We start from the raw sequence: 23786 nt of genomic DNA, 5'->3' as shown, positions 1-23786 counted from the left end.
TCTCCCAAAACACCAAGACTTCCTCCTCCTTTCCTGAGTTGGACTTGTACTCAGACATGTGCTATGCTGGTGATCAAAGATTCATTTGCAAAATGGGTAGAAACTACTGCTACCCAGAAAAGCACTTTTATGGTAACTGCAAGAACTTTACCATAACACACATGCCGCTGCTTGGAAATGGCCCAAAAGAGACACAGTGACCACATACTGTCATTTGCAAGAAAAATAATGAAAGACTGATGGAACTCTGTAATTTGAAGTGACTTCAGATGCAGATGAAAGTCTCTGGTAAACTCATTCACAGACATTTCTTTGTCGACTACTGTGCTTTAGTCACTCATTCTCAGCAGGACATATGCATGAATTACTGCAGATTGCTTTGCTAACTTTTTGGGACTGATCATCAATCTAAAAAGTACAGAGATCCTCCGCCAACAGGATCCCAAGTCAGTTCCCAAATTTAATGACCTCAGAACCATGGTAGCACGAGGTGCCATGATCACCAATAAAATTTCAAACAGAACTGCCAAAGCCAGTGCAGCATTTGGAATGCTATGAGACTGGCTTTAGAAGCAGAGAGTAATTAAACCTCGGACAAAATTGAAAATACATAAGATACTTTTTCTATCCTTCCTGTTTTATGCTTTTGATGGCCTGCAGGTGCTGCATCCAAAAATTGAACTTTTTTTAAGTAGGCTGACTGAAAAATTATGCGTGAGATTTCAAGACCACATGCCAAACATGTAAATTCTCCAGTGGGCTCATATGACTGGCATGCATCTCATAATCATCAAGACACCCCTGTGGTAATCTACCAATAGCTGAGCATGTTGGATGACTACCAAAGATGCCTCTCTACCATCTCTGGCAAACAAAACAGTGGTAGACCTTGCAAAAGCTTTTGAGGACTTCCTAAAGTCTCAATTCAAGGCATACAGCATTGGCTCCCATAACTGGGTGCAACTTGCATGGGATAGGACAACATAGAACTAGCTAGCCTATTACTGCATAGCCTTTTTTGAGAGCCAGCACATATAAGATGTGAAAATACCAGATGAAAAAAGGTTGCTTGATGGCATGAAGGACTGTCCTCTTTGATGACAAAACCTGGACACAAATTATAATGAAAGACGTGAGAGGTATGAGAGGTGCTGCCCAGAACCGAGCAGAAATCTCTTATACCTTATCACCCACAGGCATCAAGAGACAGTGGAGAGCAAAGACAAAACTATAAAGGAACATATAAGGAAAGTAATAAAGAAAATAGAAAAGAAGTGGGATGTAGAGTTGCCCATGATTTTTATGGAAATAAGGACAACCCTGGAAAAACAACAGGATCCATGCCAGGGAGAGAAATAAAATGTCTTGAGCATGTTTGCTGCTCCAGGGATTGGTCCAATGTTGCAGGAAGTGATAACAGAGAAATACGGAGAAGTTAGAGTGGAAATTGGTAGATATATATTTAAAAATACTTAAGGACAGCAGGGAAAATTATGAAAGCATGAAGGCATATTTCAATTAAAATACAAAGCAGGTTCACTACTAAGTGGGAGATAAAGCAATGGTGTAAGTTCTTTCAAGAAACTTCCTTTTCCTAATCCTTGGCAGACAGAAGTGTGTTATAGCATACAAAAAGCCAACCTTTTAGTGGACTTCATTACAGTTTAATTAGAAACTAAAACCACAGACAAATGGCAACATGCCATTCAGATAGTAAGATAAAATCCCAATTCCTGACATCATCTGGTGAGCAAATATATAGGTACTATACTAGATCCCAAGAAAATCTGGCATATGGAGAACTGTGTTCTGGCAGACATTCATGTGATGGGCAATGGAAACGATAGAAGGACTGTTTAAAAACAACTCTGAATCAATGCAATATTGATTTTCAAAGCTAGGAACGAACAGCCCATTAACACAAGACCTGGTGAAAATTGGTCCATGATGGTGTAACTTGCTGTGAAAGCCAATTCATCAAGGGAATGCTGCGTTTAGTGGGTTTCCAGACTTTTCGAAGCACTTTATCAAGAGATTTTTGTGTCTGGTGACACCACTGATGACAATTCTGAAGGAGGGGGCCTGCTTCACTTGGTTCCAGGAGTCCCAGAGCACATTCAACTCCCTGAAGCAGACACTTACCTCAGCACCACTCTTGCTGCATCCAGATCCCACCGGGCTATTCGTAGTAGAACTGAAAGCCCCAGCTTCTTTACTGGGGATGTCTTATCACAGTCCTCTCAGCCATGTTGTCAACTCTTTCCCTGCACCTACTACTTGCAGAAAATGTCCCTCAAAATGCAACTATGACACCTTAGATAAAGAACTAGAAACAGCTTGGGCAGGCTTCGAGGAGCTCCATTTGTTTCTAGTCTGAGCTCTCACACACCAATAAGAATTCAGAGTTCCTCAAGGCTGCTAGGATCCTGATCCCCTTCCCCATTGTGGCTTGATAGCCCCTGTTCTTCCAACTTGACTGTGGCTGGAAACAAACATTGTTTTTGTGTCACCATAAAAATGTTTATGGCAACACAAAGGCTAAGCAGACAGACCTCCATACCATTTGTTATACCATACATGCCCAAAATTTGTGACCATGACATAGATCAGTGGTCTCCAACCTTTTTAAGCAGGAGATCACTTCTGGCACTTAAAAGCAACCAAAGATCTACTATGCATTGCCGCCACCCCACCCCACCCCCCCAGGCAGGTAAATCTATGGGGAGGGGAGGCGGGGCAGATCAAGGCAGAGGGAGAAAAAATTATCTGGGGGCACATCTCCCCAGCAGGTAAGTCACACCTGGCCGGGGCCTCACACAACTTACCCCTGCTCCTGCCTCTGCAGCACTGTTCCTTACCATGGGGGCCTTGATCTAGCCCCTGCCCCTTCCCTCCCCCACGGACTGACCTGCTGGACTGGGGCACATACGTGCATGCATGCGAACACTCAGCCCCCCACCCCAGCCTTGGATCAACTCCAAGAGACTCCAAGATCAACCACAAGAGGCTCCAAGATCTACCAGTGGATCGAGATCCATTGGTTGGTGACCACTGACATAGATGGTATGAATTTGCATTGCTATTGTGCAGCAGACAACTGTTTGTTTTAAACCTGGAAAGTGTAGGCAGCCCAGAGCTGCCCATACCCTCCAGCTGCCCTGGACAGAGATATCTAGAGCTTCAGAGGCCCAGTCCTCTGCTCCTCAGGAATTCCCATTCCCAGGACATACAGAATCAGGCCCCTGAAACCTCAGAAGCATCTGGCCAGTCTTCCTGGCAAGGGATTCCCCAGGCACATATCTTGCTGCTGCACCATGACTCAGGACATGTCTCTCCAAATGGGAGAACCCAGGGTGTCCCCATTTGTAGAAACATGTCCTTGGGGAATCCAACTTGGGGCATGTCTCTGCAAATGGGGGAAAAGCAGGTTTCCCTGATTACAGAGGCATGCCCAGGGATTCCCCGGGAATGCTTCTGCTAATACAAAAGGGGTTCCCCCTGTTGCAGATGCATAACCTGTTGTCCCATAGGATCCGGTTCCAGCTGCTCCTAGGAGATGCAGGGGAGAAACCCTATGGGACAATGCACAATGTCTGTTTCAGTGGCTGAAACAGATCAGCTGTGCTGGGACATATCCCAGCATAGCTAATCTGCTTCATTTGATGATACTTATTTATATCCTGTATTCTAGTCTACTACACTAGAGTCTGGAACAACAAAGACCTATCCAGCAACTAGTTCTCTTATCCTTCATCACACCAGCTGAACCCACAGGTAGAGGCACCACTGTCAGGCATAGCAAGTCAGCTATGTATAAAAGGAACTCAGTGAGTTTGAGACCAGCCCAGCCACGCTACAAAATTTGCTTTGGGGCTCCTCCCAAATTAGAGCATATCTTCCTGCATCTCATACCCTTTTAGGGATTCAAAATGGGCCTTCTTAATAGTTGCTTTGGACTTACTACAGTGGGCGCTGCACTTTAACAGAGATATTGACAAATCAGAGTTCAGGAGAGAGCCAAAAAATGAGGTCTGGGAAGTAGAAGGAAAGCCTAAAAGAACTTGGATTATTTAGTCTGGAGAAGACTGAGGGGGAATTTGATAACAGTCTTCAAATTCGTGAAGAGTGGTTATTCAGAGAATGGTGATCATGATCAACTATTCTCTGTGGTCACAAGGGAAAGGACAAGGAACAGTGATCTTAAATTACTGCAAGAGAAATTCAGGTTGAATATTAGGAAGCATTTATTCACTAAGGGTGCTTCTACACGTGACAAAAATTGGCCATTTTTATGGTTTAATTGCATCATGCTGTACACGTGCAGGGGTTGGGGAGTGCAATTTAAATGAGTTTGGCATGTTGCAAACACATCTGCGTATAGTTTAGTTTGCAATGTAGTGTTGGCACTGTACAGGATAGGGCCACAGGCCTCGGCAGCCCTGCACCCAGAGAGACTGGGGATTGAGGAAACAGACTCACCCAGTTCAAACCACTCAGCAAGTCATCCAATTCTCTCCTGACACATCTTGGTGTTGAACATTTATTTGTCAGGAGGTGGTCTAATTTGCTGTGTGTTGGGCCAAATCAGATAAAAGAAACCAAAGAGAAACACAGGAGAATCTTCAGCTGATCTCACCTACAAATTGGGCATTTATATTGGCCTTAGATGCCTCAGCGCCAGTCCCCAGTGCTTCTACAGCACTCATCAGATCCCCATGAGGGATAAGCCCTTTTACTGGCATTTATTAGCTCAGTTCCATTCAAGTAATGGAGGCCAATCCTTTTGCCAGCATCCCTCCAACACAGGGCTGTTGCTGATTTTTCCTTTTCCTTCTTCTGGGTGGCTGGAATTGAGCCTAATAGACTTCCCACTGCCCAAAATGAAAGTAAATTGAAATAAAAACAAAAAGTCCTGGTGTGTTGTTTGGTGTGTTGCCGGCTCTCCTACAACCACCTCGTCCTCCCAGTGCAGCTTTCTACCAGGTGTCCTTGCAGCTATCATGTTCAGCAGCAGTGTCCTGGATTATCAGAGCTCCTTTGAGCGCCCAGGCTCAGACTCAGCCTTGTCTCATGGGGTTTTTACTCCAGTGTACTGGTGCTCTAGGGATTGTGCTCCCTCCCTGCATCTGTCCTGCTCCTCTTCTGGTGTTGGCAGTGGGCTGAAAATACCTTCACAGCCACAGGGAGGGAGAATTAGGACAGAGCAGCTGTTAGTAAAGCAGGGCTCTCATGACAGCTGCAGGTCCGTTGTTGTTGCCAGCTCCAATGGGGCAGGTAAATTGCTTCCTTCCATGGCTGTGGGTTCAAAAGGGGCTTTTTTTTGCCTCTTCACATATAGCTATTTGTTACATTGCCGCCTTCAACAGCTCACCCCGCCTGCCACAAGAGAGGCGGGGTGGTGCAGAAGCGGTGAGGGGACCAATCCTTTGGTTTTTATTTTTCACGGAGCCTGCCTGCATCTCCTGCAGCTGGGGCAGGGGGAGAGTGAGCTACTGGTGGGCCAACCAGCCCCTGAGGTGTGGAGAGCCCCAGTCCATCCTTCCATGATGGCAGTGATCCCCGGGTCCACCTGGGTGGGCTGCTAGCAGGGGGTTGCTGCCCCAGGTCAGGCTCAGGGAATAGTTGGATTGGGCTGGGTGCTGCCAGAGCTGGGGCAGCACCTGCCTGCTAACCGCCCACCTGGGTGGCCCCAGGGGGCACCAGTAAAGTGGAGGGAAGGCTGAAAAGAAAGGCCCCCTGCAGCTCAGAGCCCATCGGCAGCTCTCCTCCCGCCACAGGAGAGGTGGGCAGGCTCCATGGGAAAAAAAAGGATCAGGCCCCTCACTGCTTTTTTTGTTTTTCCTCAGGAGAGCCTGCTCGCATGAGCTGCTGCTGGGCCGTGCAGTGCCTGAGCTGTGGGGAGGGGGGCACCCCCCAGGGCCACCCAGGCAGAGTGCTGTCTATGTGGATGCTGCTCCAGCTTGCAGGCAACACCTGCCAAATCCAACTCTTCCCCAAGCCCACTGTGGAGGGAAGGACTGGACCCCTCCCCTCCCCCCTGCAGCTCAGGGGTTGCACAGCCCAGCAGTTCACACAGGAAGGCTCTGCTGAAGGAAAAAAAAGGTGGTGAGAGGCCTGATCCTTTTTTTTTTTCCTGCAGAGCCTACCCACCTCTCCTGCGCCTGGGAAGTGAGCTGCAAGGGGCCCTGGACCTTCCCTCCATGGCAGCGGGATCCCACAGGCAGTATCCACCCAATAGCAGCCCACCCAAGCAACCCTGGGGGGCACCACTGTTGCAGAGGGAAGGACCAGGGGCCCCTGCAGCTCAGGAGCCACTCCATCTGCCTACAGCTCATCCCTCGGTTGCAAAAGAGCTGGACAGGCTTCGCAAGGAAAAATAAAGAAGGATTGAGCCCCTCACCATAACAGTGACAGAAGTCCCTAAATTAAAACAGTGGGCTTTTAATCATCACAATTAAAAACCCACCATTTCAATTTAGGGGACTAAACTCCTGTCACATGTACAAGTGGCCTAAAGGGACGGACAGAAGTGCAACTCCCCACTTTAGAGGAAGCGCTATGAGTTACAGCAATCCCCCAGGCTCAACAAACATTCACTGTTGTGTCCCAGGGGCTGGGGGACTCAGCTGCAATTTGAAGCTGCTGCAAGTCTGCAGCTGCTCTCCCCGAGCCCTGCACCTCCCGCTTCCTAGGCCCAGTTCTGCCTTCAGAATGGGAGAAGGGGAACGGAGAGGAGGGAGTTCAACCTGGGGGGTTTTTTGTTGGCACTGGAGGACTAAGCAGATGGATTGAAGCCTAGGGGGTTCCCCAGACCGAACTCCCTGGTCCTGGTGCTTGCAGACAGACGTTAATGAAGGCACTCTGTTTTGCAGCATCTTCATCTGAACCTTTATGCAACAAGAATTCAGATTGTCACAGGATTGGGCCCTTTTAAAGCATTCTGCAGCTGTGCACTTGTATTTGGTCATAGCTGTAAAGCACTTTCAGGGGCCAGATTGGGCAAAACTTGTCACTTCTGTTGTGCCTTAAGAGGGTGATTAAGCACTGGAACAGGCATCCCAGAGAGGTTGTGGAATCTCCATCCTTGGAAGTTTATAAGATCAGGTTAGCTACATACTTGTCTGGGTTGGTTTAGACAGAATAATCACAGGGGCTTGGTCTAGATAGCCTCCTGAGGCCCCTTCCAGCCCTACTTTTCTATGATCCTATAAAATCTGCCTGTTGCAACCTAATGGGAGACTGCCAAGCCTCCATCGCACAGTTCTAGGTTATAAACCACTGCTTTGTGAAACAGAGACCAAAAAAACAATTCAGGAGCTTAAACTCTGCAGAAGTCCAAACTCTGTATTTTGATTTTTGTTTCAATGAAGGGATACCCCATCTCCAATTTTCATTAGTGTAGGTATTTGTTTGTAGGAACAGCACTTGCAATGGCTTCCTAAAAGTCAATGACAACCTGTCATCAAATTAGTCAAACTGTATTTTTGTGGATTAAAGAGTTGTGATTACTGAAAAGCTATTACTGTATATGATTCAACTATCAGCCTTGCATTGAGTCTAGAAAGATCCTATGCTAGGGCTGTGGTAGGAGCCACCTTTGTTTCTCCCCAAAATCTCTTTTCAGTGACAATTTGATTAGGATGGGCCCAGCAGAGGAGACATACCTTTACCCTATCTCTTTAGGTAACCTGAGCTGGATACATTCCTGAGGGAGGGGGGAAACCTGCTCCCTCTGCCTACCTGACTGGTATCAGCTATCTGGGTCAGGAGCATCTACCTGGTGGGCTGGAATCTGCCTGGCAACTAGTGATGTATTTCAAATTGATTGGCTGACAGCCAACAGGTGCTGGCCTCCATTGGACCAGGTGAATGAGGTCACATGGGCTATATAAGTTAAGACTGCCCAGGAGGAGGGGGCAGCAGCCATGTGGGGGATTCAGACTTAGAGAGGAGCTTGACCATCTGAAACTGGCTCTCCCCCATAGCTCATGAGTGAGGACTGGCCTGCCTCCAGAGGAAATCTCCAACAGCCTTGGGATACTGCTTGTGAGTAAGCTACTCGAGTTCTGATTAGATATATAGCTAGCAGGCAGTAACTTAGATGCATGATCAAAAGGCTACCTCAGCCAGACTGTTTTGCTCTATGGGATTTCTATGATATTGCTCTATCTTGTACCCTGTTTTCACCCTACCCCTGTAATCAATAAAGTTGTCCTCTGTGACTGGTGTAGGAGACTTATTGAGGGGTGGGTCTAAATTGTGCCTAAGAGGCCCCTTAGGTCTTCAGATTAAGAGGGACTTTCCTTTTTGGCCCCTGACTTGGGGAAGTGCCCCAAGTGCTTGTACTGGGTCAAGGACACAGGGCCAAGACAGTCCCTTCTCAGGGTGGTGGCAGCTTACCTTACCCCCAGACTCTGAGGTGGGGCTCAAGAATGGGTCTGCCAAGGTTTAGGCACCCCTGGAGACACGTGGAGTCCAGAAGGTGGTCCGGCACAGTGAGATGGGAGGATCAACGCAGAAGTGCCCCCTACTGGCCTGCCACAAGGGCATGAAGGGGCAAATAAGATCTATCTCAAAAAATGTGTGATAATAATGGTGGAAATAGAGCAGTGCAAGTACTCACATAGCTTGACTCCCTGCAAATGAACCTGAAAACTACACTGCTTGCATTGGATGACTTCTCTTGTCCAGTATATATGACCAGAATGTGGATATCAGTGCCCTTTCCCAGCTAGGTCAATGCATGCTATTGGCTAGAACAGTGTCTGGAGACTTAAACTGAAAGAAAGCTGGCTCTTCCTGTAGTCCTCTTCTTACAAGATTGGCAGAGTTATCTCTTCTAGTGTCAGCTTAATAATTTGATTTTTCTACTGCTTTAATGTCTTAATTGGATGAAATGAACCTACTGAATTGATCTTAATTGTGACTTTTTAATTTGATTCTTGTGTTGTTCCATTTAGTAAAGTAATAGTTAGGTCTGTTGTATGCTTGTTGACTCGTTTGTGTTTTTATAATAAAATCCATGGAAATGAGTAGGGCCCGTTCCACATCCTTAAAGGGGCTCCCTACAGTGTTCTCCACTGCTTCCTCATCCCCAACCTTGAATCCTCATTTGTTGCATGAGCTGTCCATGCAGACAGAGCTCCTAACTACCACCCACCCCACCCCCCCGCTGACCATAGCCTTAGGGGCTAACAAACTCAACATGTTTCACCCATTAGGACTGCCCTGAATTTTGACATGAATTAAAGAAACTGAGATAGACATGATTAACTTTCTTCTTTTTTTTATCAGCTTCCATTGATGGAGATAAGATATAGAGATCCAAGGCAAACCCATTGTTTGGCATCAGTAGCATAACTAGGGGAGGGCAAGTGGGGCAGGAGCCCAGGGCACTTAAGGAGGCACCCTCAAGACAGAAGGTGATACCCTAAAGGTCCCTTCCACATGCCTCCTCCCTTCTACTCAGTGCTTCTGAAACCTGGTGGGCACTCTCACATCCCATCTCTCCACCTGTGCAACACCTTGCAGCCCTGCATTACTCCTTTGTCTCTCAGCATACTTTTCAGCAGCAGAGTGCATGAGATGGTAGGCCCCAGCAAAGCTGATAGGGCTGGGGCTTGGTGGAGAGAAGGGGGATACCCCAGCCAATGAAGCACAAACAGTTAGAGGAGAGCAAAAGTGCCCACAAGGTTTGCAGGGTGTAGGGCAGAGGTTGGCAATGTTTTTTAGGCAGAGTGCCAAAAACACTTGCAATCTTGACTTGTAAGATCTTAGCATGCCAGAGACAGACAGCGGGGGAGCCATAGGAGACCTGATCCTTGTGGCAGCACAGCCCTAGCCTCTTCCCTGCTGTCTACCCCAAGGCAAAATGCCTTCACATACCATACATTGGCACCTGTGCCAGGGGTTGCCTAACCCTGCTGTAGGGAAATCTTACCTGTTACACTTCCACTTAGCATATAGAGCTTGCTCATAGGGGCATCAGTAGAAACACTGTGCTACAACCTAGCCTCAAAAAGATGGCCAGCCTCCACAGGAAACACCAGTACACTGAAAGGGCAAGGGACTCCAACAATCATGTAATACCTATTAGCATGCAGGCATGTGCTGCCACCTAAAAGGTACAGAAAATCCTGCTGCTTTCTAACTAGGGTGTTCAGTGGCAAGCAAAGTACTTTGGCAAAGTTCTCAGTCCACACCTGAACTCGGTATACTAAGAAACCTGCATCTGCTTTTAAATTAATAGATTCACCATCAAACCAAAGAACGTAACCAACTGAAGAGCTTCCCACACACAAACACCCTTCAAGCACTCCTGAGGTGCCGCAGCCACTTCTGCTCCTTGCCATGTTGTGTGGATTTTGTTGAAGGAAAAGGTAACGTCCCAGGGAGGATGGACAGCTTGCAAGAAACAGAAACAGGCTCAGAGAAACAGACTGAAATACTAGCATAGCTGTCTGCTCCATCCTGTTCACCTTCTGCAGTTCACTAAAGGCTATGCTTCTGCTGAGCACCCCAGAAAGTAGCAGAAAAGCATCGAAATATCTCTGGAGTACACTTGGTAGCCGTGTTGGTCTGAGACAAAAAGACATACAAAAAAAACGATAGTTTTTTTGTATGCCTTGAAATATCTCTATTACCCTCTGCTGACCGCCTATTACAGCATTATCACTGAACCAGATCTGCATACGTGCTGTGGGTCAAGTTAGGAATGGGAACAATTCACTCTTCCCAGTAAAGGAAGATCATAGGGTAGAGAAGATTCTAGGGTAGCAGAGAGCAGTTTCACCTGTACTGTTGAAAGTCAGGTATGCAGTAAGCAGCAGCATGATCTAGTGGACTAGCACAGAAACATATGGTATAGGCTGCAGCTAGGAGTAGGGATGTTGACTAGGACAGGCAGATGTCTCTGTTGGGACTAAAAAAAAACCTGGAGGTTACTGATTAAAGGATCTTGCTTCTCAAGTTCAGATCAATCACTATAGTTGGGGTCAGAAAAGCATTTTATCCCAGTCAGATAAGTATGGACTGTGGGGAGTGTTGCCTCCCTCTGCAGCATGGGGCATGGTCCACTTCCTGGGATCATTCATGTGTGCCCCATAGTCATGCAGCCGGATTGCATAGATTTAAAATTAAGTTAAACAAACACATAGATTGATTTACAAACAGATAATCCTCCCCTGAGCAGGGGCTACAACAGGTCCCCCCTTCCAGGCAGGCTTTTCTAGAATTCCTTGACACAGGCCAGGAGGTAAATATGGCAGGTTACCTCCTTTCTCTCCATTTGCCAATTATGAGTATAGTCTACTAATAGTATAAACTCTGGAGGGCATAAACTGCCAATTTCATTATCTTATTTCTCTCAATCTGTATGCAAGAAGAAAAAGTTTAAAGGAGACAATGGCCCAGAGTAAATGCAAGATCCCAGGACATCTATGGAACAGATTTTATTAAAAATAGAGCACTGCTGGACTGTGCCTGAAATAACAGAATTGTTCTTCCATTTTATTTCAACAACAAAAATCCATAGGGAACCGGATTCAAGTTAACAGCTTCTCTTCGGTGGTTTTAGTAGTTTCAGGGTTCAAATAATTTTAATCTTCACATGGAGACAGGATCAGTAAGATTGACAGCCACAGCGCTGTGATATTTCAGAGGTAGCTCCAGAACAGTTTGCTTACACTTAACGCTTTCTAAAAAAAAAATATGGAGTTCGATACAATTTTTAAACATACAGTATGAGTGGTACCAACATAAATTAAAAAAAAAAAAAAGTTGTATGCAGACACACAGGAGCACTGTGTGACCTCAAGTCAGCTGAAGGGACAATAACCATTTTTCCATACTTCAAACTAGACTCCTGTTCTCAAAGTCAAATGTTTAAAATAATCATTTTCCAGATCCATTCCACAGATGAAGTCTGCCCTTGGCACCATGCTCTTAAGAGGGAAAAGCAACCACTGTCCATTTTGTGTTTCCATGTACCCAGCCACCTCTTTGCAGCTCTTCTGTATTCATATACTATCCAGCTTCTTTAAGATGTAAGGAGCTGAAAAAGACAGGACAGCCAAGATATAAACTAAGTGCAAATGAGCAAGTTTACAAACAGCTGCAAGCCCTGGGCTGTGTGTGCACTACAGCCAGAGCCCGTGGGGCAGGACCTATCTGAGCAGTGCTACCAGGTGTACAATAATTATCATATCTGTATGATCATTCCAACCCCTGTACAATGTACAATCACTAACAATGTTCAAAATGCATGATAATTTTGAGGCAGCTCATTGATGCAGCACACGTAAAACCCACATCACTCTCAAGGAGTCTTAACCGACTATTGGGTGTGCTGCCAACCCTTTCTCAAAGGCTCACCTCAAAATAAAGACATGCTTCAACTCGCACTACCCCGATCTCACTTGCTTACCGGCCACCTACAGTGACCGATATGGAATCGGTGAGAAGAGGCTTACTGGCAGGATACTTTCAGCAAACACGATCATCTTGGGCTTCCAATACGATCGTACTTAACACCTGGCAGCGCTGCACAGGAGTTGCCCGCGCCGGGCGGGGCCGCAGCCCCAGGCCGAGCCCCGCGCACGTGGCCGCGCCGCCCCTTACCGACGCGCAGCAGCGCCACGTAGATGAGGAAGTTGCGGACCGAAGTGAGCACATCGCGCCGCATCTTCCGCTTCAGCTCCTCCGGGTCCATCTTGGGCCCCAGCCCCTCGATGCGGAACATCCTCCTGCTGCTGGCGGCGCCGGGATCGCACCGGGTCATACAACTCCGGCCCGGCAGCGCGGAGCTTCCTTCCGGCGTTGAGGCACGGCCCCGCCCACCGGCTACGGGCACTGAGAAGGGACACGCCCTTCGCTCCCGAACCAGGGCGTGGCAGAGCTGGGGCGAATGAGGGGATCAGAACGCCGCCGGCGCGAGCATGCGCGTTAATCTAGTGAGGCCCCAGCCCTCGCCCGGAGTGGGGCGGGGTTGCGTGGTGACGCTCCCAGGTGGGGGCAGGGGCAGCCCGCGCTTTGCCACTGTAGGCAGTCTGTGACCTGGGCTGCACGTGGGGCACCTTGGTGCGCAGGGAGGAGCGCCAGGCCCGCGCCCCGGCTACATTAGTACCAGCAATGGGGAGGGAAGGGCCCTTCTTGGTGCCCCAGAGCCCGTCCAGCCGCTCTGCACTACAAAACCCTTGCCCCTTTATTTGGCTGAATAGGCTTGCAAGGGGTGCTGCGAGTTGGATGCCTGCAGTAGGGCAGCCTGCTGCCTGGCTCATAACGTCCAGCTCCCATCACCCTTGAGTTATGGCCACCTGGTGTGCAAGAACTGGTGGGTTGAGGCGAATCCATGAAATGGGGCTGTGTAGACGCTCCTGACTAAAGTCAGGCTCGTCTGGGGTTAGTTGAAGTCAGAGGAACTAGTGTGGCCTCCCCCGAAAGGCATGTGGGAGCTAAAAGAGTCTGTGCTCCTGGGCCTGTGCTGGCTTTAAGTGTTAAAAAGGTTACAAATTGGCTTAAACTAGGATTAGATTACACTTTGACTGGTGGGGGGGCAGGCTGCAAAAAAATTAACCAGTTCAGTGACTAAGAAGTCCACCTAAGCAAAGGAGCAATCTGATCAGAGCCGCCCTGCCCCCCCACTTCCCCCAGCTTATGGTTTTGAAATCTTAAAGGAGTTTCTCATCTCTTACAGGGGGGCTTGCCTCCCCCTTCCCCCCCGGGTCTCCCTCTTAATTTGCACCCTGGTTTAAATATGCTCAGGAGCTTCCATCCTGTGGTCAGGTTGGGCTTGGGTCCCTGTCTGCACCCCAAAGACCTACCAGTACAACTGTGTACATCCAGTACAACCTGGTACAGCTTGCCCCAGTACGGATGCAGCTGTGCAGCAGATGGCTTTGGCCTCTGGAGCTTCTGCCATTCAAGGAAGCTGGCATCAGAGCTGCAGCCATCTCAAGGTACCCAGCTGCTGGACTGACAAAAACAATGTAAAAGAGTAAAGGAAAGAAAGTGATAACCCGAGGATGTGGTGACAGTCAAAGAAAGGGACTGGAGAAGAGGATGAGGGTGGGAACTCATAAGGCCGTGTGTTGGCCAGTCCATTGCAAAGAAGGCTCAGATAGAAAAAAAGTTGGCAACCTACTGGTCAGTGTTTTGGACCACTGCAGTCATTATTGAGTTATGGGAATATTTCATCTCTACTTGCACCCAGCTTCTGATCTGGCATGGACCTCTGGATTTTGTGACACAACGATGAAGACCATGGAGAGAAGGAATACATTTGCCAAATGGCTCTGTTTCAAGTAACATGTCTCTAGCATGTGGGACTTTTGACCTAATGGCCGTGCTGCTGTCGCAGTGAATTCTTTTTTCTCAAGATGCAGTCAGCATAGGTGGTGATTTCTTCAGTGTGTTTGGCTGCACCCTCCATTCCCACACAGGACGATAGTCAGCTCTGGAGTGAATTCAAGGCAGTAATTCACCTCAGGGACACTGCCCAAGCTGTATTCTCATTGCTTCTGGTATCAGCAGTTTACACAGAGCCTAAAGAATAAGTTCAGCTGCACATTCACACTGGGGCAATTAGTTGTTATCTATAATTCATTCTCATTCCCTGGAATGGGAATGCTGCAAAGGCAAAACACAGAGCCCCAGGGAGCTGGGGGAGCATGTTACGTTTCCAGCCTGTGCATCAGCTCATACCAGCATCTAGTTCCTTCAGAACTAAGAGAGTGGGTCACATGGCACTGAGCCCTTTGGGGAATGGCAGAGTGACAACATGGTTATATTATTATTAATTTAACTTCCCCTTTTAGACGAGATCAGTGAGAGGCTGTTATAGTTCTGCTGGAAAATGACCTAACCCCAGGTTCTTCTGCAGCATAGCCTTGTTTTTTTAAGCACAAGACTGTGGATTTCTAATGTTCAAGAGGAAATACATACCATTAAAGATCATTTTTTCAGTTCCTTCATATCATTGCTCTCAGCTTTTGCAGGACCCAGAGCATATCTTTTTTTAAAACAACCAGGCTTTCTATGTTCTAATTTAATATAAAATTATCTTGTAACTCAGTTTATTCCTAGAGGAAACAGAAGCTGAAGTGACAGCATGTTCTGTTAACTTGTACAGCACCTAAACAGCACTTCGCAGCCCCTCTCTGCTTGAATGGCTCACAAGCCAGAACAGAGAGATTCAGACACTGAAGCATGGGCAAATTTTAGCCCTAGTGAGAGGTGTAGTTTCTAATGACATCAGTAGGAGTTTAATCTGCTTACACTAGCAGTGGGTTTAAGTCACATGGTATATAATCCTTGACAGTGGTGATTGTTCCCATGGGCAAGTGTGTGAAGGGGTGTTTCAGAGTCTAAGGAGTCCTTCCCTGCTCCACTCCAGTCTGGGCTTTCTTCCCCAACAGAAGAGTCCTTGTTTGTCAGCAGGGATCCTATCCTGGTTTTCTCAGATTTAAAAAAAATCCCCAATTTTCAGTTTAAAAAAAGGTACCCAAAAAATCCACATTTGTCCATGATTAAAATGAAACACCACTAATATATAGATAGATAGATAGACAGATAGATAGATAGATATAATAGTGCTTCAGGTTAATCATGGACAAATGTGGATTTTGGGTTACTTTTTTATATCTGAAAAGTGGGGATTTTTTTTAAATCAGAGAAAACCAGGATCCCTGTTTATCAGACTGTGACTACAGTGTCACTGACAAGAGCAGAACAGGATGAAGGGCAGAAATGGGATCTTGGGGGATCTTTTGTAACAAGTACCGACAGTCACAGATGCTAATTTAAAGCTCATGTTGTTATAGAAAGCCTGTTGCATATTTCAGACACTATTTCACTTTTACTCCCAAGTCTGGAATGCTGTGGTAAGGGTGGGTACCAGCAGGGGCAACTCCTGACTGTACAAACTGATGGTGCAGAATCCACTGAATTCCTCTGCCTCGGTGGTAAAGCTGAGAGATGTTCCACTGGGGTTCACAGGCTACCAGTTGACTAAGATGTGCCTACTGGCCATGGGTGATCACAAAAAAAATTCTGTTCACCATAGCAAGAGAAGAGGGATCATTCTTGAATGCCCCTGTGAAATCTGAAATCCCAAATTGTTACTGTTCCTTTTGGTTTATGAAGCTAAACTCACTCATGTCCCAGAAGTGCCTGTGGTGATGCAAGCTATGCAGGTGTCTGGTCCGGGGGCATAAGGCTCCCAGAGGCATTCCACAACATAGATTTCTGAAGCTGGGTGGGGTTACCCCATGGTGCCATTCTGCACCCACCCAGGCAAGCATCCACATGTTGTAAGGGTTCAGCCAGGACATAAGTGGATCTGGCTGAGGATCAGCCCTGAGGGGCAGCTTGGGGACCAGCATGATGGGCCCACAGATTACCAAGTCTTCAGGTCATGGTCTAGCTCAGCAGAATGTGGGACCCAGTTTTAGGGAAGCTGAGAGGGGAGATCCAAGAAATGTAGTCCAAGATGTAAGCCAAGGTCAGGAGTCAGAGGTCAGAGAACCAGTGCCAAGTTGCAAGGAAAATCCAAGATCAGGGTCAAGGAAGCCAAGCTGAGTCAGAGTGTAGAGAAAACCAGAGAGAGACGAGCTAGTGCTAAGTTTCAGGGGAGATCCAAGATCAGGGCCAGGAAAGCCACAGCCAGGGTCATTAGTCAGATGAACAAGGGAGAGCTGTGAACACAGGGCTTGCTGGAAAAGACTGAGGCTGTCAGGGTATGCCTGCAGCCTGAGGCTGCACGTGTGCTTATAAGAGGTGAGCGGCAGTTTTGCCAGCTGATCTGCCTGCAGAAAATTGGGCCAGTTGCATTAGACAGGGATCAGAGTAGGTGTGGTAGCTTAGGTGCTTAGCCGCTTGATCAGAGGTCCTGACACCTGTACAGCTGGAAACTTTGTTTCTGTATGCCAGCTCTAGCCTATCAGCAAGGCAGCTCCCTAGATATCTGCAGGGATGGGCCCAAAAAAATACACTTCCAAGCCCAGCTGGCAAGCTTAAAAATAACAATACAAGGTTTGTTTCCACACAGTGTGGAATTAGCTTGTGGGACTCCTTGCTACAGCATGTTGTACAAATTGACAGTGTAACCAGGGTCAAAAGAGGACTGGAAAAATTTGAACAAGAGAGGTCCATCATGGATATTAAACATATAACAGTTATGGACACAAACTCAAAGTTAGGACTCTTTGGGCCTCTGAATGTATGATGCTATAAGGGAAGAGGGGCAAGGGACAGATTGGTTTGGATAGGCCCTACAAAAATGCTTTTCCTTTTAGCACTGTAAATAAAGCATATGGGGCAAGATTGACCCGTGGTCTAATCTAGTGTGGCAGCTCTATGATCTTATGCATTGGTTTTCTTTCCCCTCTTGAGATTCTGGGACCTTTTGCCTACCACTGCTTCTGTGACTAAAGAAATGTCCTGATGATACTGACAGTTTCAGTCACCATGTGCAGAAGGATTTAGCATCTTTACAAGCTCTGGGCAAGATACTGCTTTCATCAGCAATGCAGGATTCCTCTTGGCTATGTTGCCTTTAAGCCTCCTGTCTGCTGTATGCTGTACAATATTTGTTAAAGGCATTAACTTAGTGGGCAAGCCAACCACCCATAATGCCAGGTGCTGATAGGCCTATTAATGCAATTAGGGGAACCTTCTGTCAGACTCTTGCAAGAGATACTATTTGCAGGAGATAATTATTTTGATATATATCAATATATAATGATAAAGAGATTATAAAGAGATATTATATATAATGATCATCTTGAGTAATAGAACACCAACACCAACGGGGAGCACTCTGCCTGCCTTTGCTGCTGTACCAAAAGAGAAATGGCCAGACCTGATCAGCATGGATCCAGGTTTTCCGTTTCCCATTGAAAAATGGAGCAAAACACGGATTTTTCCCTTTACCAAAGGAAAATGTGGATATCTCATTTTAAATCTAGGTCCCAATAGGGAGTGTGATGTGCAGAGCTGAGGCTGGAGCTGCTGCCCAGCAGGGGGGGTGCATAGGGCTTGGGGCCTGGGACTGCAATGCATGGCCACAGGACCTGGTTGGGAGTGGTGATGCTTAAAGCGGTTCGTTTCTCTGGAGGCCACCAAAATCACAGACACACACTCATTAGATGGCACAAAAGGTGTATTTGCAAATAGGGTCAGAGCAGAGTCAAAAACTCAGATTACTCTGAACCCACTAAGGAATTTTGCAGGCTCTATTTATCTTTTTCCTCCTGGGCACGTGTGCAGAAACAGGAACTCTTACAGCTCACTTCCGTTTCATACAAGCATACATGTGGTTACATCACTACATACATCGAATGTATATTATAATTAACTACTTAAGTATGCAGGGTGGAGAGGTAAATATGCATCAGCTAATTAAGCATGCTCAGAGACTACTATAGGTCACCAAGAGTTTAAACCCCCCCCCTTTCAAGGACACAGTCAGTTGAATTCCAGCTTCTGTAATCTTCATGAGAAAGGCTAGGGAGAAGCTGGGGGAGAGTCTGCGATTTAGTATAAGAAAAGCTGTGGCAAGGCTGGGCAAGGAAAAAAGTCCTTGGCAGTGTTTCTTTCTTATCAGGTGCAAGATGCAAGCTGTGCTTTTCCAACAATACTCCATTTCTAACAATATTTCATTTCTAACAGTGGGACAAGGCTACAGGCAGCTTGTCTGGTTAAGGGGCTGAGGCCAGCTCCCCACTGCTGTGTGCACTCCCATGGTGTAGGGGGGACCCATGCCCCCCAGATCTGTGCAGAGGGCGGGCTGCAGACTCCTACCCTGCTGCCCTCCCCAGGACCTCTGCAGCCTATCAGGTGCAACCCAGCTCTGCAGAGCAGAGCAGGATCACATGGGGAAGCTTGTTGCTGCCCCAACCTCAGTGCTGCCTTTGTGACGTGTCCCCTGCCTGCGTGGTAGCAGTGAGGGGCATAACCCCATGCCACTGGCCCTGCTGCTGCCACATACGCAGGAGATGCATCACCAGGGCAGTGCGGAGCTCGTAGCAGGAAGCAGCTTCCCTGAGCAACCCTGCTCTGCCCTGCAGCACCGGGTCCCACCCGCTGAGCTGCAGAGGCCCTGGGGGAGGGCAGTAAGGTGGGAGCCTGAGCCCACAGCCTGCCCCTGCCCTGTGCACAGATCCAGCCTCTGCTCTACTGCAGCAGCTGCTGCCTCCTGCCAGGAGCAGGAGGCTGTGAACTCAGGTCCCTGGCCCCATAGCCCTGGTAGCTGGGGGGGCAGGGGGCTGTGCGTGTGGAGTGAGGGCCACCAACAGGGCTTGAGGGTTGTGTGGGGATTGAGGGGCACCAGCAGGGCCAAGGGGCTGGGGGGGGCAGGGGAAATGAGGGGCATGAGCAGAGCCAGGGGGGCTGTGGGAAAGGAAGTGAGGGGCACCATCAGAACCAGAGGGGCTGTGAGGGGCCTTTCATTTTTATCACAGATTTAACAGGTTTTATCAGAGAATTTGCAATTTTTTTATCAGAGATAACCAGAATCCCTACTGATCAGAGCCATGCAGTGACAGTTCAGTTTTGGTGCTGCATTTTAGAAGCAAAATGCATGAGTTTAGATATCAAGAATGCAGTGCTGCAGCATCAGGTAGCACATCTGCTTCTTGGGGGAGTCTTGGGGGCAAAAGTCTGGAGATAGCTGGAGAAAATGAATTCTGGAGAGAAGTAGTGGTGATGAGCAAGCTGTCAGGGGTTGGGCCCTTGCTGCAAAGCAGATGCTGAACAATGACAGTGTAGCTGTAGGCAAGATGTTCTCAGGTGACAAAGAGCCCAGTAGAAGGAGTCTGCAGAGTGGGGTGAAGCTGCTGGGCTGCACAGCAAGCTTTCTTCAGAGTCTCAGGCAGAGTTAGCCTTGAAGGAGCAGCCTCTGTTGCAGGGCCATGAATCATGGCTCCATTTGCAGAAGTGTTTGTTCCACAGACACCTCTGTCCTCTGCTGCTCACACACCAGCCACCAGGTGCCTTCTGTGCTTCTCTCTCCAAGCAGCTTGAGAGAACTTCCTCAGCACAGCTGTCTTTGTATGCAAACTGTTGGGTCTAGGTGCACCAGCACCATCCTTACAGGATTGCTAGCCTGCCCCCTCCCCTCCTATCCAGAGGGATGCCCCTAGCAGTGGCAGTGAAATAGCACACAAGCATGACTGGATTTCTCCTCACCACACCTCTATAAGGTAGTAAAGCACAACCATATTTTATTGCATAGAACGCACCCCAGAATATAATACACATCTTGTTTTTAAAGGCAGAATGAAAAAAAGATTTTCCCAGAGTTATGGCTGCACAGAACAAGGACAGAGCCTAATCTTCAGCCACATCACCCTACCTTCCTTGCTTAACTAAAGGTGAGACTCTAACTGCCACTGAAGACTGGTGTCCATGGGTATATCTATGATGTTGTAAAGAGCCAAAGAATCTCCAAGGCTGTGGAACAGGAGGAAAGAGACTAGGAGAAGCTAGCAGACAGCAAAATTGCTCTAGGAAAGGTTAGCTTGATTAGCAGACCATCAAAACCATTAAAAAGAGACAATTGTTAACACCTGTGGAGTGAAGAACAATGAGTCATTAACTGGCTCCCTCATATCTGAATAATAATGCCACAGCTGCTGCACTGTGAATCAGGACTCGAAACCTCCTGGGTTGTGTCAACAGGAGTGTTGTTTGCAAATCAAGGGATGTGATTCTCCTGCTCTGTTCAGCACTGGTGAGGCCTCACCTGGAGTCCTATGTCCTATTCTAGGCTCACAAGTTTCTTTGGGTAAATCTGATATTTTTTATTAGACCAACTAAAATAGTTAGAAAAATTCTTCTTTGCAAGCTTTTGGGTACAAACACTCTTCATCAGGCTGAGGAAGTGTCTGAAACTAGTCTGTGCTCTTCCTGTGCTATTTCAAGGATGTGAACAGATTGGAAAGTCCAGTGCAGAGTGACAAAAATTAGTTGGGGGCTTGGGAGGCAAGCAGAGCCGTCCTTGGGGGGGGGGCAATTGGAGCAACCACCCCAGGCCCCATGCTTTGGGGGGCCACTGTACACCATCAGTTCACACTCTGGCCACTCGCCACCCTGCCGCCCTCCCACGCCCCAGCCACTCGCCACCCCCCACTCCAGCCACTTACCCCTCCCCCTGCCTCACACAGGCCCCACATGCTCATAGGGTTGGCTCTGGAGGCAAGGCTTATGAGGAAAGGCTGAAATAACGAGGGTTATTTAATCTGGAGCAAAGACTGAAGGGAGGATTTCATAAATGCCTTCAGATACCTGAAGGACAATTATAGAGAGACTGGAGATGGGCTTTTCTCTGTGTCTGTAAGGGAAAGGACTAGGAGCAATGGCCTCAAGTTGTGGCAAAGGAAATTTAGGTTGGAGATTAATCTGACTATGAGGGCAATCAACCATTGGAACAGGATACCTGGAGAAGCTGTGGACTCTCCATCCTTGGAAAATTTCAAGAGCAGGTTGAACAGACACTTGACTGGGACATTTTAGACAGGAACAATCCTGCCATGAGCAGGAGACTGAACTAGATGACTTTGTGAGATCCCTTCCAGCCCTACTTTCCTATGATCCTGGGCAAAAAAATCAGCTTATCTGCTTAATACCCATACCCTAATTTTTTGGGGGAAGGTATATGTTTTACATGATAAAATATATTACCCTCATCAGAAGGCAGGGTAGAACTGCAACTTATAGACAAACTGTATCAGATGTAACCTTTTCTGCCAGGCACCAGTTGGCAGCAACAAAGGCCGGGTTCAAATTTTGGGGTACCCAGTAAGTTTTCCCTATGGCTCAAGCCCCCACCCAGAAATCTGGGATCAGTGAATTTGGCTGGGGTGTCCTACATAAACAAAGCCGCCTCCTTCTAAGCAATGTAAAACACAGAGGACAGATTTATTACAGAAAACAAAGGCAAGGAAAACACCCTATGCAATTTAAAACGCTACCAACTACGGGGCATAGTCTATAGGTTGTACCTTCTTGGAGATGTTTCACCCATACCCAGGCAGTCTGGGACTTGGAGCTCACCAACAGGTAGATCCAGGGGCCTGCACCCTTATACCTGCCCTTCAGCAATGGGCTGGAGAGGAGGGCCCACACCAGAAAGTCCTATGGGTTCACTGTGCCATGGGAAGCCGCTAGAGACTGTAGGTCCTTCCTGTTGCAAGGGGCCCGTCACTACTCTCTGCAAAGCTACAGGGCACCAATCTCCATTTCTACATAGTGGCTTTGAGGGGTTAACTGTGGCTTTTGTCAGCATACTGCACCCCAAAATTGCTAGTCCCAATCCCAGCTCTGCTGAGGCAGAAAACTGCAAAAGAATTCAAAGAAGGGCCAGCCAAACAGCCTGAACTGCAACTAGCACCCAACCACACTGCTTGGTTGGGACAAAAAGCTACCAGAACAACGTGTGCCAGGCCCAAAAACATGCCAGGCCCAAATGTGCAGCAAACATACAGCGAGGCTCCTAGCTGTGTTGAGACACAACAGCTGTAAAACAATAAAAAGGGGACTCAGGGCTGTGTACCAGGCCCTGAATATACAAGAAAAGAGCACCACGCCTATTTGGCTGCTGTCTGGACATTTAGTCTTAGCTACACAGTTATGCTAAAACATAACAGCTATGAAACAACCAAAAGGGGCCCATGAACGGCACATGGCCCCAGCAGCTGGGGGGGGCACAGCTGCCCTGGCAGCGGCAGGAGCCCAGCAGCAGTAAGCGCAGAGCTCCTGCAGACACTGCTGGCAGCAGCAGTGGCACCCAGTGGTGATCATGGACTGCGCACAGGCGCCACCGACTGTGTTGGCAGCGCCTTTTTGCAGGGGGTGCATCACCGTGCTCAGGGGGTGCACATGCACCCCCTATGCGTTGCCCCTGAAGGGGCCAGTCCTATGCTGTCCAATAACTTCCAGGACTCCACTCAGTTTGCTTTACGGATTAATACCCCCACAGCATTATCCCACTCAAGGCCTTAAGCCTGGCTCAAATCTGCCAGGCCTTTAATTCTAGCCAAAACTGCCAGCGAGACATACACTAGGGGTTCAGCCACACAGCTAAGGTGAAACCAAAAGAAGTTGCAACCACAACTAAAACGGGCCGGGCTCTCAGCCCTGGCCCAAAGCAGCCAGCAAAACTGCTAGGCTCCAACCCTGGCTAGTCTGCTCCATGGATTAATACCCCCCACAATATTATTCCACTCAAAACCCAGAAAAACAAAAGGGCAAAGAAAAGGGAGAGAATAGGGGTTTGAAGCCGTGAGGCAGACTTTCTCTCCCTGCACCTGAGGCTTTCCCTTCACATAGCTTCAGTTCACTTCTCCCAATTCAGCTTTTCAGGTCTCAACAGCCCCAGGAGAAAAAAAAAAAGAGCTGAGACCTAGTTGAGAAGTTTGTATACACCTAATGTGATATCACACAAGCTTTTCCAATCAGGGCTTGCCCTGCTTGCAGTTTTTCCTCTTAAGCAATGGACTAAAAAAGAACAAAAAGAACACTGCTTAGTTAGCTAGGGTTCTCGTGCCTCCTGCTTACGTGACTGACCCCCATGCCCTTTTCTTTACAGTAAACAGGGGTATCCTCAGACAGTAGACCTAACAAAAGCCACAGGTATCTGCCTAGGTGCGGTATCTCCTGTCCATGTCTGTTTCTCAGCCTCTTGTGAGCTAAGATCAAGGTCTGTTGCCCAAACCAAGAAGGATTTGAATGGCATTGTGTAGTGGAGGGATGCACCCCTGTCCAATGTACTGTGGACAGGACACCCTATG

At 47.9% G+C, this 23786-nt stretch overlaps 1 protein-coding gene across 1 annotated transcript; it reads right to left on the bottom strand.

Annotated features, from left to right (window-relative positions):
• Positions 1-11435: 11435 nt before the first annotated feature.
• TOMM5 (translocase of outer mitochondrial membrane 5) lies at positions 11436-12884 on the bottom strand. Its single transcript, XM_090037269.1, has 2 exons — positions 12619-12884; positions 11436-12052 (listed from the first exon to the last, which is right to left on the bottom strand). Exons 1-2 carry the CDS (start codon positions 12776-12778, stop codon positions 12018-12020), a joined length of 195 nt encoding a protein of 64 aa, XP_089893395.1. The 5' UTR covers positions 12779-12884; the 3' UTR covers positions 11436-12017.
• Between the last annotated feature and the right edge of the window lie 10902 nt (positions 12885-23786).

The sequence above is a fragment of the Crocodylus siamensis genome, chromosome 3 (genome assembly GCF_052110815.1).
Source record: "Crocodylus siamensis isolate JL-2025a chromosome 3, ASM5211081v1, whole genome shotgun sequence".
NCBI classification, from domain to species: Eukaryota; Metazoa; Chordata; order Crocodylia; family Crocodylidae; genus Crocodylus; species Crocodylus siamensis.
This window is presented reverse-complemented; position numbering and strand designations above follow the sequence as displayed.